The sequence below is a fragment of the Erinaceus europaeus genome, chromosome 4 (assembly GCF_950295315.1).
Source record: "Erinaceus europaeus chromosome 4, mEriEur2.1, whole genome shotgun sequence".
Taxonomy (NCBI): domain Eukaryota; kingdom Metazoa; phylum Chordata; class Mammalia; order Eulipotyphla; family Erinaceidae; genus Erinaceus; species Erinaceus europaeus.
The window spans coordinates 141,124,365-141,140,895 of NC_080165.1; the positions used below are offsets into that span (position 1 = coordinate 141,124,365).

The window sequence follows — 16,531 nt, forward strand, 5'->3', positions numbered from 1 at the left end:
AAACAAAGTCAGGTCACTCTGGTTTTGGAAAGTTCTCTTCTGGTGTTATTTATGTGCTAAGTTGACACCTGTTTTAGCCATGCCAAACCCAGATCCGTAAACTCCAATTTCAGCCCCAGCAGCAGCACTTGCTTTCTGTCCCTGGGAAGGCAGCACGGGGGAGCGGTGGCGGCGGCTGGTCCCCGACTTGTCCTAAGGAAGATGCACACGGGGAAGGAGAAGAGATCCCACATGGGAGCCACTCGACTCTCGGCACCGGGGAAGAAGCAAGCCGAGGTCGAACAAGTGACTGCCGGACTCTGGAGCAGAAAACAACAATTCCCACACCCCATCAGGGACCAAAGCAACTTACCTTAACTGCCACCTCCGGAGCCGAGTCCACCGCCAGAGAAGGCTTGGCCGAGGGCGATTTAGTCAAATGCATGAGGGAGTCGGCGGCTGGCAGCGGACACCGGTCGCCTTCACTGTCAGATTCCGATTCGGACCCGGAACCTGAGCCATAGGAAGCAGCCAGAGCTGCTATCGCAGCCGACATGACGGCAACAGACCCTTGGAAGGAACCAGGCCCGGGCGGAAGGAGAAGCGGCTTCCAAGTCCTGCTAGATTGCCGCAATACGTATTACTTATTACTGTTCAGAAACATCCCTAGACATATTTTCCTAAACATTCCTCATCAACAAAATCGTGACAGTGACCATAATAGATAACACAAGTTGGAACTGGAAAGCATCTGTGGGACGAAATAGAAAAAATGACAACAGGCTATAACTTCCAGGACCCAGTGGGCGACTCTGAAACACTACGAGTCCCGAAAGACTCTGCGGCCGCTAGGGCCTGTCTTCCCAGCGTGCAGCTCGGCGGTGACGGGAAGCGGCATCATGGGTAGTGTAGTTTGAGGCGAGGAGGCGGGGCGAGCTCGCAAGCCTCGCGTTGACCCCGCCCCTGAATGGACGCTTCATTCCATTGGCTATCATCTCCCCTCATTCCCCGGCGGAGCGCTGTTCCCTGCGTCCCCCTCCCCCCCAAAGTGAGGATCGGGCAATACCACAGGGCCTCAGGAAAGGGGGAGCAGGAGTGCAGTTCATGCCCACGGAGGGGGCGAGTGGGCGGAGGTTGAGTTTCCCCCCGGGGCCGCACTCGCGCTCCGGGGGCTGCGGAGGAAAGTGAGCATCGTGCCGCTGGGAGACGTGCACCGGCGGCGCCCGGCTTCTGGTGGGAGGGGTGGGCGGCTAGGAGGCAGGAGCCCCGGTCCCCCCTGCTGCCGGCGCGGGTCCCCGCGCCCGGCTGTGGAGCGTCGCGCGCGGGGAGGGGGCGGGCTGGGGGCGGCGGCGATCGCGGTGTTGTTCGCTCTCGCGTCGAGCACACGGCGGCTCCGGCGAGACCGGCTCCGGTGATCCCCGTGGCCAGGTGCCTGGGCCGCGCACCGGAGCGGGTCCCAGCCCGGAGCCGGAGGCTCTCGGTGGAGCTGCGAGGGCAGCGGCGGCGGCCGCCGAAGCATGCAGAGAGGGTAAAGGCAGGAGCCCCCCAAGGTCCCACGGTGAGCGCCATCCCTCAGCAATTTTGGGGGGGGTGGGGTGGGAGGAGAGGCCGTAAAAGAGGGGTGCCGGGAGTGGAACTCTTTCTCCCCGACTGGATGGGAGGGCAGGGGTGGAGAGCTGTGGCCAGCCGGCCGCGGCTGCGGGGAGGGGTGCGCCGCCCCTGCCCCCATTCGCTGGTCGCCAGGGCTCCCGCCGCCCACCCGCTCCCGGACCCGGTGCCCGGGGGAGACCGCGGCCGGCGGGAGGCGGGAGCGGGAGGCGGGAGGCGGGGACGCGCGCCGAGGCTGCTGGAGCCCGCGGGGTTGCGGGGCTCACTGAGGCGCCCCCGCACCGCCCGCTCTGCAGCCCCCCGAACCTCCACGCTGGGGTGCTGGGGGGGCTGCAGCCGCTGCACCCCAGCTCGTGCTGCGTGCCCCGGGTGCTGTCAAGCGACCCCCGTCTGCGCGTTTGCACCCAGCGCCCGGGTGTAAAAGACCTGAGCACCGCGGAGTGAGTGCGGGGATCCCTTTCTTCATCGCCCCGGGGCGGGCGAAGGGAGGGGGGCGGATGGCCCACTCGCTGGGGTGGGGGCAGGCTCCTTGGATCCCCGGACCCCCCTGTCGCCAGGACTCGCCCATTGTGCCACCCAGATCATTCCTCCACAATGCAGCATCCGTTGCACCTTTCCTTTTTTCCACCCCCCCCCCTACCCCGTTCCCCTTGCTACAGCTTGTTCCCTTAGCTTCAGTCCTCTGACGCCTTCTCTTGCAGAGGATGAGCTGGAAGGATGATGAAAAGGCAAAAAGCACATCTGACCCGAATGTGCCCAACCTGTCGTGGAGCTGGTTAATGAACGAATCCCCCAGCTAGACTAGGGGCTGGACCACGCTCAGCCGCATCCCATTCTTGAGAGGAATGTCTCGGGTCTTGCTCTGGTTTTCCTCCCTATAGGTGTTAGATTCATGGATTAACTGTTAAAGTCTTATTCCTGCCGGTCGTTGATTAACTGTTAAAGTCTTATTCTTGCCGGTCGTTGATACATAATTGATTATTTAACCTCAGTAATGCCCTTTGATTTAATCTTTATGGTAGGTAGCTCTCCACTGTTCCTAGTTGCAGATAGCACGGTATTCTTAATTGCCAGTGCTTTTCTGAGTCTTTGAACTCAGTTTTTGAAAGTTTTTGTTTGTGTCCCCCCCCCCCATGATCTAAGTTTCTGTTAGGATAAGCATTTCTTTTACATTGAATCTTGGAATAAAGAGCTTAATAATAAAATTCTCAAGTTTGAAAAGGGGAAGCTTCTATATATGTGTATATGAATATATATGTAGCAATATTGATTATTCGCAGCCTTTGGTTGAGTGAAAAATAACGTGTTTAGGTTGGAGCTTTAACTGCCATACTGAGCATTTTCTAATTTGTCTACATTTTATTTATTCATCTTATTGTCCGATCATGTGTTTTGCCTGTTTGAATGTCTTACACTCATATTTCTAACTTCTGTCTGTAAAAACAGAGAGGCTCCAATTTTGCATGGTCAAACTGAAAGATGAAATAATCTTTGAAATCAAAGGAGCTACTGTTGGGTTTTGATTGTTAATGGTAAAAACCGTTTCCTTTCCACTATTTGAAAATAAATGATTCCCTGCCACGCGTAAGTTTTCCTTTTTTCCTTTTGTAGTTCTCCCTTATAATCGTTTCTTGTTTAAGCTTGTTGCCATAATCATCACGATAGGATGGAATTACACCCAGGCACTGCAGAGATAGTTGTCTTATATTGTAATTTTTTTATGGCACTTGGAAGTGGCGCATATATGATAGGAATTGATGGTGTAAGATCAGTTGCTTGGTTAGGAAATGACCTTGCAATTTACAAAATGGACACCTTTGTGCCTGGGTTCCTTATATGTAGATAAAGATAATTCTTGTTCCACTAAATGGTATGAATGATTTGGTAAAGATGCTCTTGTGTTTTAAAGAAAACTTAAATATTTTAGCTGATGGTTGATGAAAATATCCCAGTATAAATTATAACAACAACAACAAAAAGAGTCATCAGAATGATCCGTAGCCTATTAGGATGACTGATTGGTACTGGATTTTGTTGTGGAGATGCGTGGCTCTAAATGTCTCTCCATCAAGAGTTTTTAACAGTTGCAAATTTAATAGGAATTATCGTAGTTGTAAATGCAGATATAGCGAATATTGATGATGTAAACACATAAGATATTAAATTCTCAGAAAAAGTTCTCCAGAGAAAGGCCTTTTTCAGTTGAAAACATTTGCATGTTTCAATCCAGAATACATAATTGTGATCATTTGTTAGTATAAATGGAATGCCTATTATTTAGATTTTATTCAGAGAGGGTATGTTCATATTGTATAATATGGTATTATGCATTTTGTTTTTATTTTTCAGTAGTATAAAGCATCATTTCCAAATGCTTGATCTTATTGGGGGGGAGTACTCAGTTCTCATAGCAGAAACTTCTGTTAAGATTTTCTATTAGTACAACTTGTACCAGAACAGTGCTTTTGGTTACATTGTTGGAGAATTTTACAAGATAAGCTCATTCAAACATTTTAAAAATTACTTCTGTGTGGTTGCTTTTTTAGTAATTTGATGGAATTTTTAAATGTATTCTTCAATGACCAACTACAATTCAGCTGTCATTATCACTTACTTGGGTAAAGGCAGTTAAGTCAAGGTTTTCTTAAGCTCTTTGAAACCAGAAACTGACCTGATTTATTTTGTCATATATCCAGAGTTGCCTGGTTAGTGTTGAGTAAATAGTGAGGACTCAGTTTCTTTTTGTTGGATAAATAATGTGTGAAGAATATCCATTGACTGAGTATACTGAATAGAATTTTTTTAAATAAATTTGTTAAACTTTAATCCATAAAATATTTTATTTCTTGACAAAAGAGAAACAGGTTATTTGGAGGTTCTTTGAATTTCACTTACCTACTGAGATATAATTCATTTCCTATGTATGCTTGCAACTGACATAAGATATAGTGTAGTATATACAGTGTCAGCCTTTCTTTTAAGAAATGATAATTTAAGAAAATGTACCTTAACACAACAGTTTCTGCTAAGTGTCTGACTTGCTGTGTTTGATTTTTTGTTGTTGTTGATGCTGGGGGTTCATTGCTTTAGGCAGGTTTTTTTTCCCCAAATAGACCAAGAGACACAGACACACAGTGAGGAAGGGGAAGATTCCCGAATTGCCCTGAAGTAGGGATGCAGGCAGGCTCAAACCTGGATCACATGCTTCATGTTAGACTTTTTAAAAAATTATTTATTTATTTATTCATGAGAGGACGAGAGAAAGAACCAGACATCAGTCTGCTACATGTGCTGCCGGGGATCGAACTCAGGACCTCATGCTTGAGAGTCCAGTGCCACCTCCCGGATCACCATGTTTGATTTTTTTAAACATAAGTTTTCCAGTGAAATATTAATAAAAAGATTGAATTGGGGGGGCTGGAGAGATAGCATAATGGTTATTCAAAGAGACTTTGATGCCTGAGATATTAAAAGGTCCCAGGTTCAATTCCTACTTTCACTAGAGCAGTGCTCTGGGTTTTTAAAGAAAGGAAGGAAGGAAAGAAGATTAAATGTGCAAAGTGTCTGGACAGCTTACCCAAGAACTTTTTATTTTTTGCCTCCAGGTTTATCGCTGGGGCTCGGCGCTTACACTACGCACTACGAACCCATTGCCCCTAGAAGCCATTTATTTCCATTTTGTTGTCCTTGTTATTGCTGCTGTTGGGCAGGACAGACAGAATTCGAGATGTGTGGGAAAGCTAGGGAGAAAGACAGACACCAGCAGACCTGCTTCACCTCCTATAAGGCGACCCCCTACAGGTGGGGAACTGGGGAGCTTGAACCCGGATCCTTACGTAGGTCCTTGTGCTTCTGCGCCATGTACGCTTCTCACAGCGCACTACTGGCCGCCACCCCCACCCCAAGAACATTTTTTAATGACATATCTGTTTTTAGTTTATCACACCAAATTCGTGATTTTGGGTCTTTGTGCTTTGGCAGTTCCAAATTTAGAATGCAATTGATTACTTATACGTAGAAATTGTGAATTTGAGGGCAGAGAGGCGGCTTTTCCAGTAAAGTGCACATGTTATCAAGCTCGAGGATCCAGGGCCCTAGCCTCAAGCCACCTCATGGGCACCTGTGGGGGGGGGGGGCGGGGGGCACTTCATAAGTTCTAAGATGCCTCTCCCCTTTCTGCTTCTCTCCTCTTTCTCTCATCCTCTAAAAACACATGTGAATTGGTTTAGAACTTGGAACTTACTCTTAGAAGCTAATTTAATATGCTAAGAATACATTTCTCATTTTATGACCTCTAGACGTTGTTCCATCATTCATTGCGAACACAAGAGAAATGTATTCCTAGCATATTAAAGGAGCGAGGGCCTTTTAAAAATTAATTCATCTTATTTACTTTGGATAGAGACAGAGTGAAATCAAGAGGGAGAGGGAGAGAGATGCTTGCAACACTGTCACCGCTAGTGCAGGTCCTTGCACATCGTAATGCATACGCACAACCAAGCGCACTGCCATCCAGCCATGTGCCAGGGTCTTCAGTGAGACTGAACAGGTCACTGCCTCTCAGCTGTAAAAATGAGATGGTTGATGTGACTGACCTGAAGTTCCATAAGTTACAAATAATATTTAAAATCACTTCAATGCTTGGGGTCATTCCTTGGAGTTCATTTTTCCTTCCTAATATTACTGCTTTTTTTGTTGTTGTTAATATACTTCTGTTAGAGTTCCTCCTTTCTGAAGGATTGACTTCTGAAAAGATAATCTTTTTCTAACATGTCTATTCTTAGAAGTAAGACTTTTTGGTTTTTAAATGAGTGTTACGGTATTTCTTGAAACTCGCAACACTAAAACACAAATGAAATGCTTTCCTTTGTTTTATTTTTTTTTTATTTTTATTAGTGATTTAATAATAATTAACAAGATTGTAAGCTAACGGGTATAACTGCATACAGTTCCCACCACTGTTCTGTGTCCCATCCCTTCCATTGGAAACTTCCCTATTTATCCCTGAAGGAGTAGGGGCCAAAATTCTTTATGGGATGCAGAAGGTGGAAGGTCTACCTTCTATAATTGCCACTCTGCTGGATATGGGATGTTGGCAGGTTGATCCATATACCCCCAGCCTGTTTCAGTCTTTCCCTAGTGGGGTAGGGCTCTGGAGAGGTGAGACTCCAGGACACATTGGTGAGGTCGTCTGCCCAGGAAGTCAGGATGGAGTCATACTAGTGTCTGCAAGTTGGTGGCTGAAAGGTGGTAAGATCTAAAGCAGATCAAAGTTTTTAATAAACAGGAACTCAAAGGTAGGAATAGAGCAGATTAGGGGTCTTTGGATGAGAAGAAGCCAGGAAGTTTGGGTATGTTCTTTTTTTAACCAACGATCTTTTAGTAAAGTATAAGTAGCTTTTATTTTATTTATACTTTGAAGAAAGATATTCAGCAACTGTCCAGAAAAAAAGTTAAAACTAAGGTTGTGCAGTGAGTTACATGAAGGCAAGGAGAACATGGCCTGAGATAGAGGTGATTACCACATGTTCAGTCCTACGCCAGTCATTCACTCAGCATAGAATTATTATCTAGAGTACAGTGGAGAACAAAGCAAAGGCGAGAGACATACTAAACAAATACATGTTTCATTAGAAGTTACAGTGAGTGGTGCAAAGGAAAAGGACAGGAACCTGACTAATAGAGTTAGCTCTGTGGAAAAGTGAGGGAAGTGGGGGCCGGGCAGTAGCGCACCAGGTTGAGTGCACAATGACTTGCACAAGGAGTGCCAGCTCCAGGATCCAGGTTCGAGCCCCTAGCTCCCACCTGTAGGGGAGTTCACTTCACAAATGGTGAAGCAGGTCTGCAGGTGTCTCTCTTTCTCTCCCCCTCTGTCTCCCTCTCCTCTCTGGGTTTCTCTCTGCCCTATCCAACAATAACAAGAACAACAAAATGGAAAAGAAATGGCCTCCAGGCGCCTGGATTCATAGCACAGGCAGTGAGCCCCAGCCATAACCTGGAGGGAAACAAAATAAAACAAAAACAAAAAAAATCTGGGAGTCGGGCAGTAGCGCAGCGGGTTAAGCGCAGGTGGCACAAAGCACAAGGACCAGCATAAGGATCCTGGTTCGAACCCCGGCTCCCCACCTGCAGGGGAGTCGCTTCACAGGCGGTGAAGCAGGTCTGCAGGTGTCTATCTTTCTCTCCCCCTCTCTGTCTTCCCCTCCTCTCTCCATTTCTCTCTGTCCTACCCAACAACGAAGACGACAACAGTAATACAAGGGCAACAAAAGGGAATGAATAAATAAATAAATATTTTAAAAAATTTAAAAAGTGAGGGAAGCTTGATAGGTTCAAGGAATTTTAAAAGGCTAGGGCAGTGGGCGGGGCGGTGACACACCCAGTTAAGCGCCCAAAATAGGAAGTCCAAGGACCAGTGCAACTACCCAGGTGGTGAACTGAATCTTCAGGTGTCTTTTTCTCACTTCCTCTCTATCTCCCCCCTCCTCTCTCAGTTTCTCTCTGTCCAATCCAATAAAATGGAAACAGTGGCCACCAGGAGCAGTGGATTCACAAGCACCAAGCCCCAGCCATAACCTTGGAGGCTAAAATAAAATAAAATTTAAATTACAAAAAGGCTAGAGCAGATAAAAATTCATCAGTGTAGTGAGAAGAAGGAGCTGTGGCTTGCTGTGGGATCATGGAGATACACAGGAGGTTTCAATACGTTGTTTCTCTCTAGTGATTGAAGCGGTCATATTCAATCCACAGATTACTACTGGCATTATTTTTTGCCATATAAACTAACTGAGCCAAGGGCATCTGGAAGAGCAAGAAACAAGGCAAATACTAAGGCAGCACGTACTCAAGTATCTTTGTCCATGGTGCTGAGATGGGGTCCTAGTATCTTTGTAGTAAGGCACCCTTTTTGCCTGGAATTGTATTTCTCATACCTGGCAGTCACCCAGCTGCTTCTTAAGATATTACATAACTCGTACCGGTTTACAGGACTGACTAACAAAAATGGCACAAGTGGGCTTTACACGCAGATTTCAGAGTCCCGGTTTTTCCTGCTAAGTCATGCTCTTCTGCCAAAGTAACCACTCTGGGGAATCAGATGTTGAGTATAGCGACACCTATTGGATGCTGGGTGCTGCAATTTGTTTGTTTGTTTTGGTTGTGCTTAACAATGATACAGCTTCCTGCCATTCTTCACATTTGAGTAACAGTGACTCAAGCTCCTTCTAGTGAATATATGTTCTGTATGACTAATTTGGAAAGAAAATGTTCACAGCATTAGGATATGGATTTGATTACCAAAACAAAAAAAAAAGTCTTAATGCATTCATGCTATACTACAAAATTAATCGTTTTTGTTTTGTTTTATATTTTTGGTGACTTTTTGTAATGGACACATGTCTAGAGATCATGCCAGAGAATTTTGGAAAGGTTAACCAAAACAAAACAAGGATGATTAGGAGCAACAGTTATGTTTTTGTTGAGTACAAAGACTAGTGCTTATTTTAAGAACCAAAATAAAACTTTGTGACACATCATGATACGTGGTTAGAAATTTGTTCGTTTTTTGTTGATATTTTCAAAGAATCCTCTTTTGAGTTTATTTATTTATTTATTTATTTATTCCTCTATTGATTCCCTGTCTTCAGTTTCATTGATGTCTACTCTGGCTCTTAAAATTTTGTTTGTTTTAGGCGTATATTCCTCTTCTTCTTCTCCTTCTCCTTCTCCTTCTCCTCCTCCTCCTCCTCCTCCTTCTTTTCTTCTTCTCCTCCTCTTTCTCCTTCTTCTCCCCCTCCCCCTCCCCCTCCCCCTCCTCCTCCTCCTCCTCTTGTCTCCAGGGTTACTGCTGGGGCTCGGTACCTGCACTACAAATCCACTGCTCCGTTTTTTGTTGCCTTTGTTGTGCCCTTGTTGTTGTTATTGCTGTTGTTGGATAGGACAGAGAGAAATGGAGAGGAGGGGAAGACAGAGAGGGAGAGAAAAATAAGACACCTGCAGACCTGCTTTGCAGACCTGTTTCACAGCCCATGAAGCCCCCTGCAGGTGGGGAGCTGGAGCATGAACCCGGATCTCTATGCCTGTTCCTGCCCTTGGCGCCATGTGCACTTAACCCATTGCGCTACCGGCTAGCCCCCGTTTTCTACTTTTCTAAGGAGAGTTCTAGGACTAATGGCTTTAGATGTATCTTTTTTTTCCCCTCTAGTATTTGTACTCAGTGCTATAAATTTCCGTTATCAACTGCTCTACTTCCAGGGCTGATAAGTGGGTTTCCCTCTCTTTCCTGCCGCCAAGGTCAACACGGGGGCTCAGTTCCTGTAGCGCGCCACGATTCCCAGGGGCCATAGTTTTTATAGAGGTGAGAGGCAGAGAAAAAAGAGGTTGAGAGAGAGAGAGAGAGAGAGAGATGTGGGGGGACTTGCAGAACTGCTCCAGTACTCATAAAGCGTCCCCCCTGCATGTGGGGGCTAGAAGCTTGGGTCTGCCACTTGCTAACATTAGTGTGGACTCTACCAGGTGAGACAAAAACCCAGCCCCTAAAGTGGGTTTCTTGTAGACAGCATATTGTGGGATCTTTTTATTGTCCCCACTCTGACATTGCTTTAATTGATATATATGAACCAATCACATATAGTTGGATTAATATCTCATTTATTCATAACTGTTTTGTATTCATTACATTGTTATTTGTTTCATTAAGATTTCTTTCTCCTGGGAGTCGGGCGGTGGCGCAGTGGGTTAAGCGCACGTGGCGCAAAGCACAAGGACCGGCATAAGGATCCCGGTTCGAGCCCCCGGCTCCCCACCTGCAGGGGAGTCGCTTTACAGGCGGTGAAGCAGGTCTGCAGGTGTCTATCTTTCTCTCCCCTTCTCTGTCATCCCCTCCTCTCTCCATTTCTCTCTGTCCTATCCAACAACAACGACATCAATAACCACAACAATGTTAAACAAGGGCAACAAAAAGGGAAAATAAATAAATATTTTTTAAAAGTAAAGAAATTAAAAAAGATTTTTCTCCTTTTCACCCTTCTCTGACGCTGTTGAACATTATGACTCCATTTTCTCTCCTACATATCAATTATACTTAGATTTTTTTCTTCTTTCCTCCTCCTCGTTTTTCTCTTTACTTTCTTTTGACTAGAGCGCTGCCAACTCCAGCTTAAGCGGTGCCAGGAATTGAATTTAGTGCTTCTGAGCATCAGGATATAATTCTATGGCACAAATCACTGTGCAGTGCCCCATCCCCAGTTAAACCTACTTTAAAACGTACTTTTAGGGCGCTGGGCGATAGCGCAGCAGGTTTAGCGCACATGGGAAGCACAAGGACCGGCATAAGGATCCCGGTTCGAGCCCCCGGCTCCCCACCTGCAGGGGAGTCGCTTCACAGGTGGTGAAGCAGGTCTGCAGGTGTCTATCTTTTTCTCCCCCTCTCTGTCTTCCCCTCCTCTCTCCTTTGTCCTCTGACCTATCCAACAGTGGATTCGTAGTGCAGGCACAGAGCCCCAGCAATAACCCTGGAAGCAAAAAAAAAAAAAAAGTGTTTTTATCTGCACCCCATCAAGGGTTTTGGTTCATACTCCTAGAGGGATAAAGAATAGGGAAACTTCCAATGGAGAGCATGGGGAATGGAAGTCTAGTGGTGGGAACTGTACCCCTGTTATCTTACAATCTTGTTAATCATTATTAAATCACTAATAAACTAAAAGGTATTTTAGTTGCCTTTAGAGTTTGTAGTATACATTTAAAACCAACGTACATTTACTCTCAAATCACACTGCGCCCGTTCACAATAGTACAGGCCCTTCATAACAGTATTATTCCCAGTTTTTCCCTAGAGAGACAAAGGTTCTCTCTTACAACATTACTGCCACTTCTTCTCCTTCTCCTCCTTCTTCCTCCTCCTCCTCCTCCTCCTCCTCCTTCTTCTCCTCCTCCTCCTCCTTCTCCTTCTCCTTCTTCTTTTCTCCTCCTTCTCCTGCATAGGAGAGAGAATGAGAGAGAGAGAGAAGGAAAGGGAGAAAGATCTGCAGCATTACTTTACCTCTCTTGAAACTTGCCTCCTGCAGGTGGGGAGAGGGCTTGGAACCCCAGTCTTTGTGCATGGTAAATGTGTGCTCAACAGGGTGCGCTGCCACCTGGTTTTGCTTCTTTGCTTTTTAATTCGTTCGTCCGTTTGTTCGTTCATTCATTCATTCATTATTTAGATAGGGACAGAGAGAAGCTGAGAGGGAGACAGAAGAGACACATGCAGCACTGTTTCACTGCTTATCCCCCTGCAGGTGGGCGTCGGGGGCTTAAACATGTATGATGCTCTACCAGGTGCACCACTGACTGCTTGGACCACCCCCACCACCCCCCCAGACCACTGCTCAGCTCTGGCTTATGGTGGTGCTGGGGACTGAACTTGGGACTTTGGAGCCTCAGGCAAGAAAGTCTTTTTGCATGTCCATTATGCTGTCTCCTTGCCCACTGCTATGTAGTTTACTTATCCGTGTGCTGCCACCACCCTTGGTGACTGCAATCACTTTTTATTTTATTTTTTATATTTATTTATTTATTCCCTTTTGTTGCCCTTGCAGTCACTTTTTTATAGTCACCTGCTAGGATCAGAAAGGACTTCATTCATTTATCCTCTGCACCTCTCTTTTTCTGTTGATTCAATTTTTTTACCTGTATCATTTTCCTTCTCCATGAACCACTGTTTTTTTTTTTGAAAAGACTTTATTTGTTGATTCATGAGAAATGATAGGAGAGTGAGAAAGAACCAGATGTTACTCTGGTACATGTGCTGCCGGGGATTGAACTTAAGACCTCGTGCTTGAGAGTCCGATGCCTTATCCACTGTGCCACCTCCCGGACCACTGAACCACTTTTTTCTAAATCATTTCTTGCAAGGTAGGACTACTAACGACAAATTTCCTGCAGTTTTTATTCGCTTGAAAAAGTCTTTATTTCTCCTTCATTTTAAAAGAATAATTTCTATAGTTACAAAATTATAGTTTTTTTTTTCTTTTAACACTTTAAATACCTTCTTCTACCACCTTGTGTGGTTACTGTTGGAAAATCCTTGTTCTTCTATAATGTTGTTTCCCTTCTGTCTTTTATTCAATGTTTTTCTCTTTGTCTTAGTTTCCATGGATTTATGGTCTGGCTTCAATCATTATTTTAGAAATATAAAAATCCGACATTTTCACTTAAAATGTATCTTCTGTTTCTCTCCTATTATTTCCAGTATATGTGTGTCACACTTTAAGTCTCCTTTTTGTTTTGTTTTGTTTTCCCTGCCACCAGGGTTGTCACTGGGCCTCAGTGCTGGCCTTATGAATGTGCCACTCCCAGAAGCCATTCTTTTTCTTGTCTTCATTTTTATTGTTCTATTGGCTGGGAGAAAGAAATTGAGAAGAGAGGGGGAAATAAAGAGGGAGAGAGGAAGAGACATGTGCAGACCTCCTTCACTACTCTTGAAATGTCCCTTCTTCAGGTTGGGTGCTGAGAGTGGGGGCGGGCTCAAACCTGGGCCTCGTACTCGGTAGTGTGTGCACTTAATCCCGCGCACCACTGCCTGGCCCTGTTTAGTCTTTTGAATTCTCTCTTCCATGTGTGTCTTAGTTTGGGAAGTTTCCGTTGATATTTTTCTGAGGCTCACTGATCAGTTTATTAATTTTTCTCCCTTGGGCATTCTTCATTTCTGTTTTAATTTCTAATAAATTGTGTGTGTGTGTGTGTGTGTTTCATTGAGTCTCCACCTCTCTGCAGACATTACCAAGTTGGTATTGCCTTTTTATATCACTTTAACATGATAAACACACTTGTTTTAATTTTTTTTTTTTTTTTTTTGCCTCCAGGGTTATCGCTGAGGCTCTATGCCTGCACCACGCATCCACCACTCCTGGGGCCATTTTTTCCCCCTTTTGTTGCCTTTGGTGTTTATCGGTGTTGTTGTCACTATTGTTGTTGTTGTTGTTGTTGGATAGGACAGAGAGAAATTGAGATGAGAGGGGAAGACGGGGAGAGAAAGTTAGACACCTGCAGACCTGCTTCACCACCTGTGAAGTGACTCCCCTGCAGGTGGGGAGCCGGGGGCTCGAACTGGGATTCTTACTCAGGTCCTTACACTTTGCGCCATGTGCACTTAACCTGCTGTGCTACTGCCGGCCCCCTGTTTTAAGTTTTTTTTTTTTTTTTTTTCATTTTTTTTTTTTTTTCATTTTTTTAGGTAATCTCTTGGCCAGTAGCAGTTGAGTACAGAGAATTTTCTTTTTTTTTATTGTTGTAGTTATTATTGTTGTTGTCGTTGTTGGATAGGACAGAGAGAAATGGAGAGAGGAGGGGAAGACAGAGAGGAGGAGAGAAAGATAGACACCTGCAGACCTGCTTCACCGCCTGTGAAGCGACTCCCCTGCAGGTGGGGAGCCGGGGGCTCAAACCGGGATCTTTATGCCGGCCCTTGTGCTTTGCGCCACCTGCGCTTAACCCGCTGTGCTACAGCCCGACTCCCTGTTTTAAGTTTTTTATGATAGTTACACAAACTGTCATATCTGAATCTGATGCTTACACTATCCTTTTTTTAAAAATATTTATTCCCTTTTGTTGCCCTTGTATTATTGTTGTTGATGATGTCATCATTGTTGGATAGGACAGAGAGAAATGGAGAGAGGAGGGGAAGACAGAGATGAGGAGAGAAAGACAGACACCTGCAGACCTGCTTCACCACCTGTGAAGTGACTCCCCTGCAGGTGGGGAGCCGGGGGCTCTAACCGGGATCCTTAAGCCAGTCCTTGAGCTTGGCGCCACCTGCACTTAACCCACTGCGCTATTGCCCAACTCCCATACACTATCTCTTCTGCCTTTTATTTTTAATTATTTGTTTATTTATTTATGAGAGAGATAGGCGACAAAGAAAGAGAACCAATGCTTGTTCAAAAACATAGGCTACTGGGAATTGAACTTGGGACCTCATGCTTGAGAGTCCAATGCTTTATGCACTGCACTCACTACCTCCAGACCACTTTGTTTTCTTTGTAGTCCTTTATAATTTCTTGTAGAAAATCATGGTATATAAGAGCAACAGGAACTGTAAGGTGGGAGTTTCATGGAAGATTTTACCTTTGCTGAATAGGAACTTGGCTTTGTTGGTGGCTGTTAGAGGTTTCAGTGTCGTGCCCTAGTTTTTGTCTTCCCGTGGTCTTTGAATTTCCTTAGGAACACTTTTTTTTTAATATTTATTTTACTTATTACATATAAAAGGCAGAGTTTCCCCTAAGATAAATAAGCCAGAGCAGCATTTAGGTACATGCTGTGCTGGGGACATTGTCTCAGAGCCTGAGTCTTACAGCTTCTTTCCAGATGTAATCCTGTTGCCGCAGCTATGGCAAGGTGGAGACAGAAACTTGTCTGTAGTGCTGTGATTAAATCAGTGCTCTCTCTGCCGGGTGTATACCCCTGGAACCTCCCTAACTTTTCCATAGCTTTTCCTCTGCCCACCCCTCCCTGTACTGCAAATACCTATGTCAGGAAGTTGGCGGGTGTGTGTGTGTGTGTGTGTGTGTGTGTGTGTAGTGATGAATTGGGCAAGTTTCCCTTCCCTGAGTTCCAGAAGACTCTGGTAGAGTCTTTCTTGTTGTCACTGAATACATTTTGATTGTGGAGAACTCTTTGAACTTAAAAAAAATAGTTTTTTTTTTCCTCCCAGTAAAAGAGGAGGACATTTCTCTGATCCTCACTATGAGAACATTGTGACACGGGAAACACAGCAAGATGTAGCAGTTCCCTGAGATTAGAGTTTCTGACTCTCAGAATTAGTTCATAAGGAACCTTTCACAACACCTTGAAGTTGCCATTGCCTCCTGTGACTTCTTCATCCATTAGCTAATATTTGTATTCTCACTTTTTAAAAACTTTGTATTTACTTGTTAATTTTTTTGTTTTGTTTTTTTGCCTCCAGGGTTATTGCTGGGACTTGGTGCCTACACTACAAATCCACTGCTCCTGGAGGCTATTTTTTCCCTTTTGTTGCCCTTGTTGTTTATCGGTGTTGTCATTATTATTGTTGCTGTCATTGTTAGATAGGACAGAAAGAAATGGAGAGAGGAGAGAAAGATAGACACCTAAAGACCTGCTTCACTGCCTGTGAAGCGACTCTCCTGCAGGTGGGGAACCAGGGACTGGAACCGGGATCCTCCCACCGCTCCTTTCGCTTGGGTCCATATGCGCTTAACCTGCTGCGCTACCACCCAGCCCCCCTTATTTATTTATTTTTTAAAGGTTTTTATTATCTTTACTTATTGGATAGAGACAGCCAGAAGTCAAGAGGGAAGGGGGAGATAGAGTGAGAGAGGTAGAGTGGGAGAGGTAGAGACACCTGCAGTCCTGCTTCAGCACTTGAAAGCTTTTCCTCTTCAGGTAGGGGCGGGGGGAGGGGGATCGAATACAGGTCCGTAGGCATTTTAACGTGTGCTCAACCAGGTGCACCACCACCCGGCCCCATTCTCACTTTTTAAAACCTTTATTTATGATTATTATCATTATTTGTTGGATAGAGACAACCAAAAATCAAGAGGGAAGGGGCTGATAGGGAGAGAGGCACCTGCAGCATTGTTTTGTGACCTGAAAAGCTTTCCCCCTGCGGGTGGGGACTGGGCGCTAGAACCTGGGTCCTTGTGCACTGTAACCTGTGTACTCAACCAGATGTGCCACCCCCAACCCTATATTTGTATTCTCTGTGTTTCTCTCTCTCACTTTTTGGTGACAGTTTGTCCTGTGACCTTAATCTCTTCTGGGTCTAAGAAAAGTCCTTTGGTTCCCAGTTCATGGAATCCATAAGTAACCATGTAATGTTTGGGTTTTTTTAAATGTTTTTTTAAGTCCCTAGTATTTCACTGTATAGTTCTACCAACATGTTTATTGTTCCCCACTGTGAGGTGTCTGGATTGCTTGCTTTCTTGCT

The 16,531-nt window shown here is 45.1% G+C and overlaps 2 protein-coding genes across 5 annotated transcripts in view; one reads left to right on the plus strand and one right to left on the minus strand.

Annotated features, from left to right (window-relative positions):
- The window catches only part of CDC40 (cell division cycle 40), a 47,094-nt gene extending 46,370 nt beyond the window's left edge, over nucleotides 1-724 (minus strand). Inside the window, exon 1 of the mRNA XM_007531163.3 lies at nucleotides 353-724. Within this exon, the coding sequence (XP_007531225.1) occupies nucleotides 353-535 (183 nt within the window). The 5' untranslated portion in view covers nucleotides 536-724. The remainder of the gene's footprint in view (nucleotides 1-352) is intronic.
- A 321-nt stretch (nucleotides 725-1,045) lies between these two features.
- WASF1 (WASP family member 1) overlaps nucleotides 1,046-16,531 on the plus strand; it is a 58,730-nt gene continuing 43,244 nt past the window's right edge. The window contains exon 1 of one of the 4 annotated variants that reach the window (XM_060190648.1): nucleotides 1,046-1,537. The gene's annotated coding sequence lies outside the window, so the exon portion shown is untranslated. The remainder of the gene's footprint in view (nucleotides 1,538-16,531) is intronic. The other 3 variants (XM_060190647.1, XM_016191739.2, XM_007531164.3) reach the window with 3 other exon arrangements.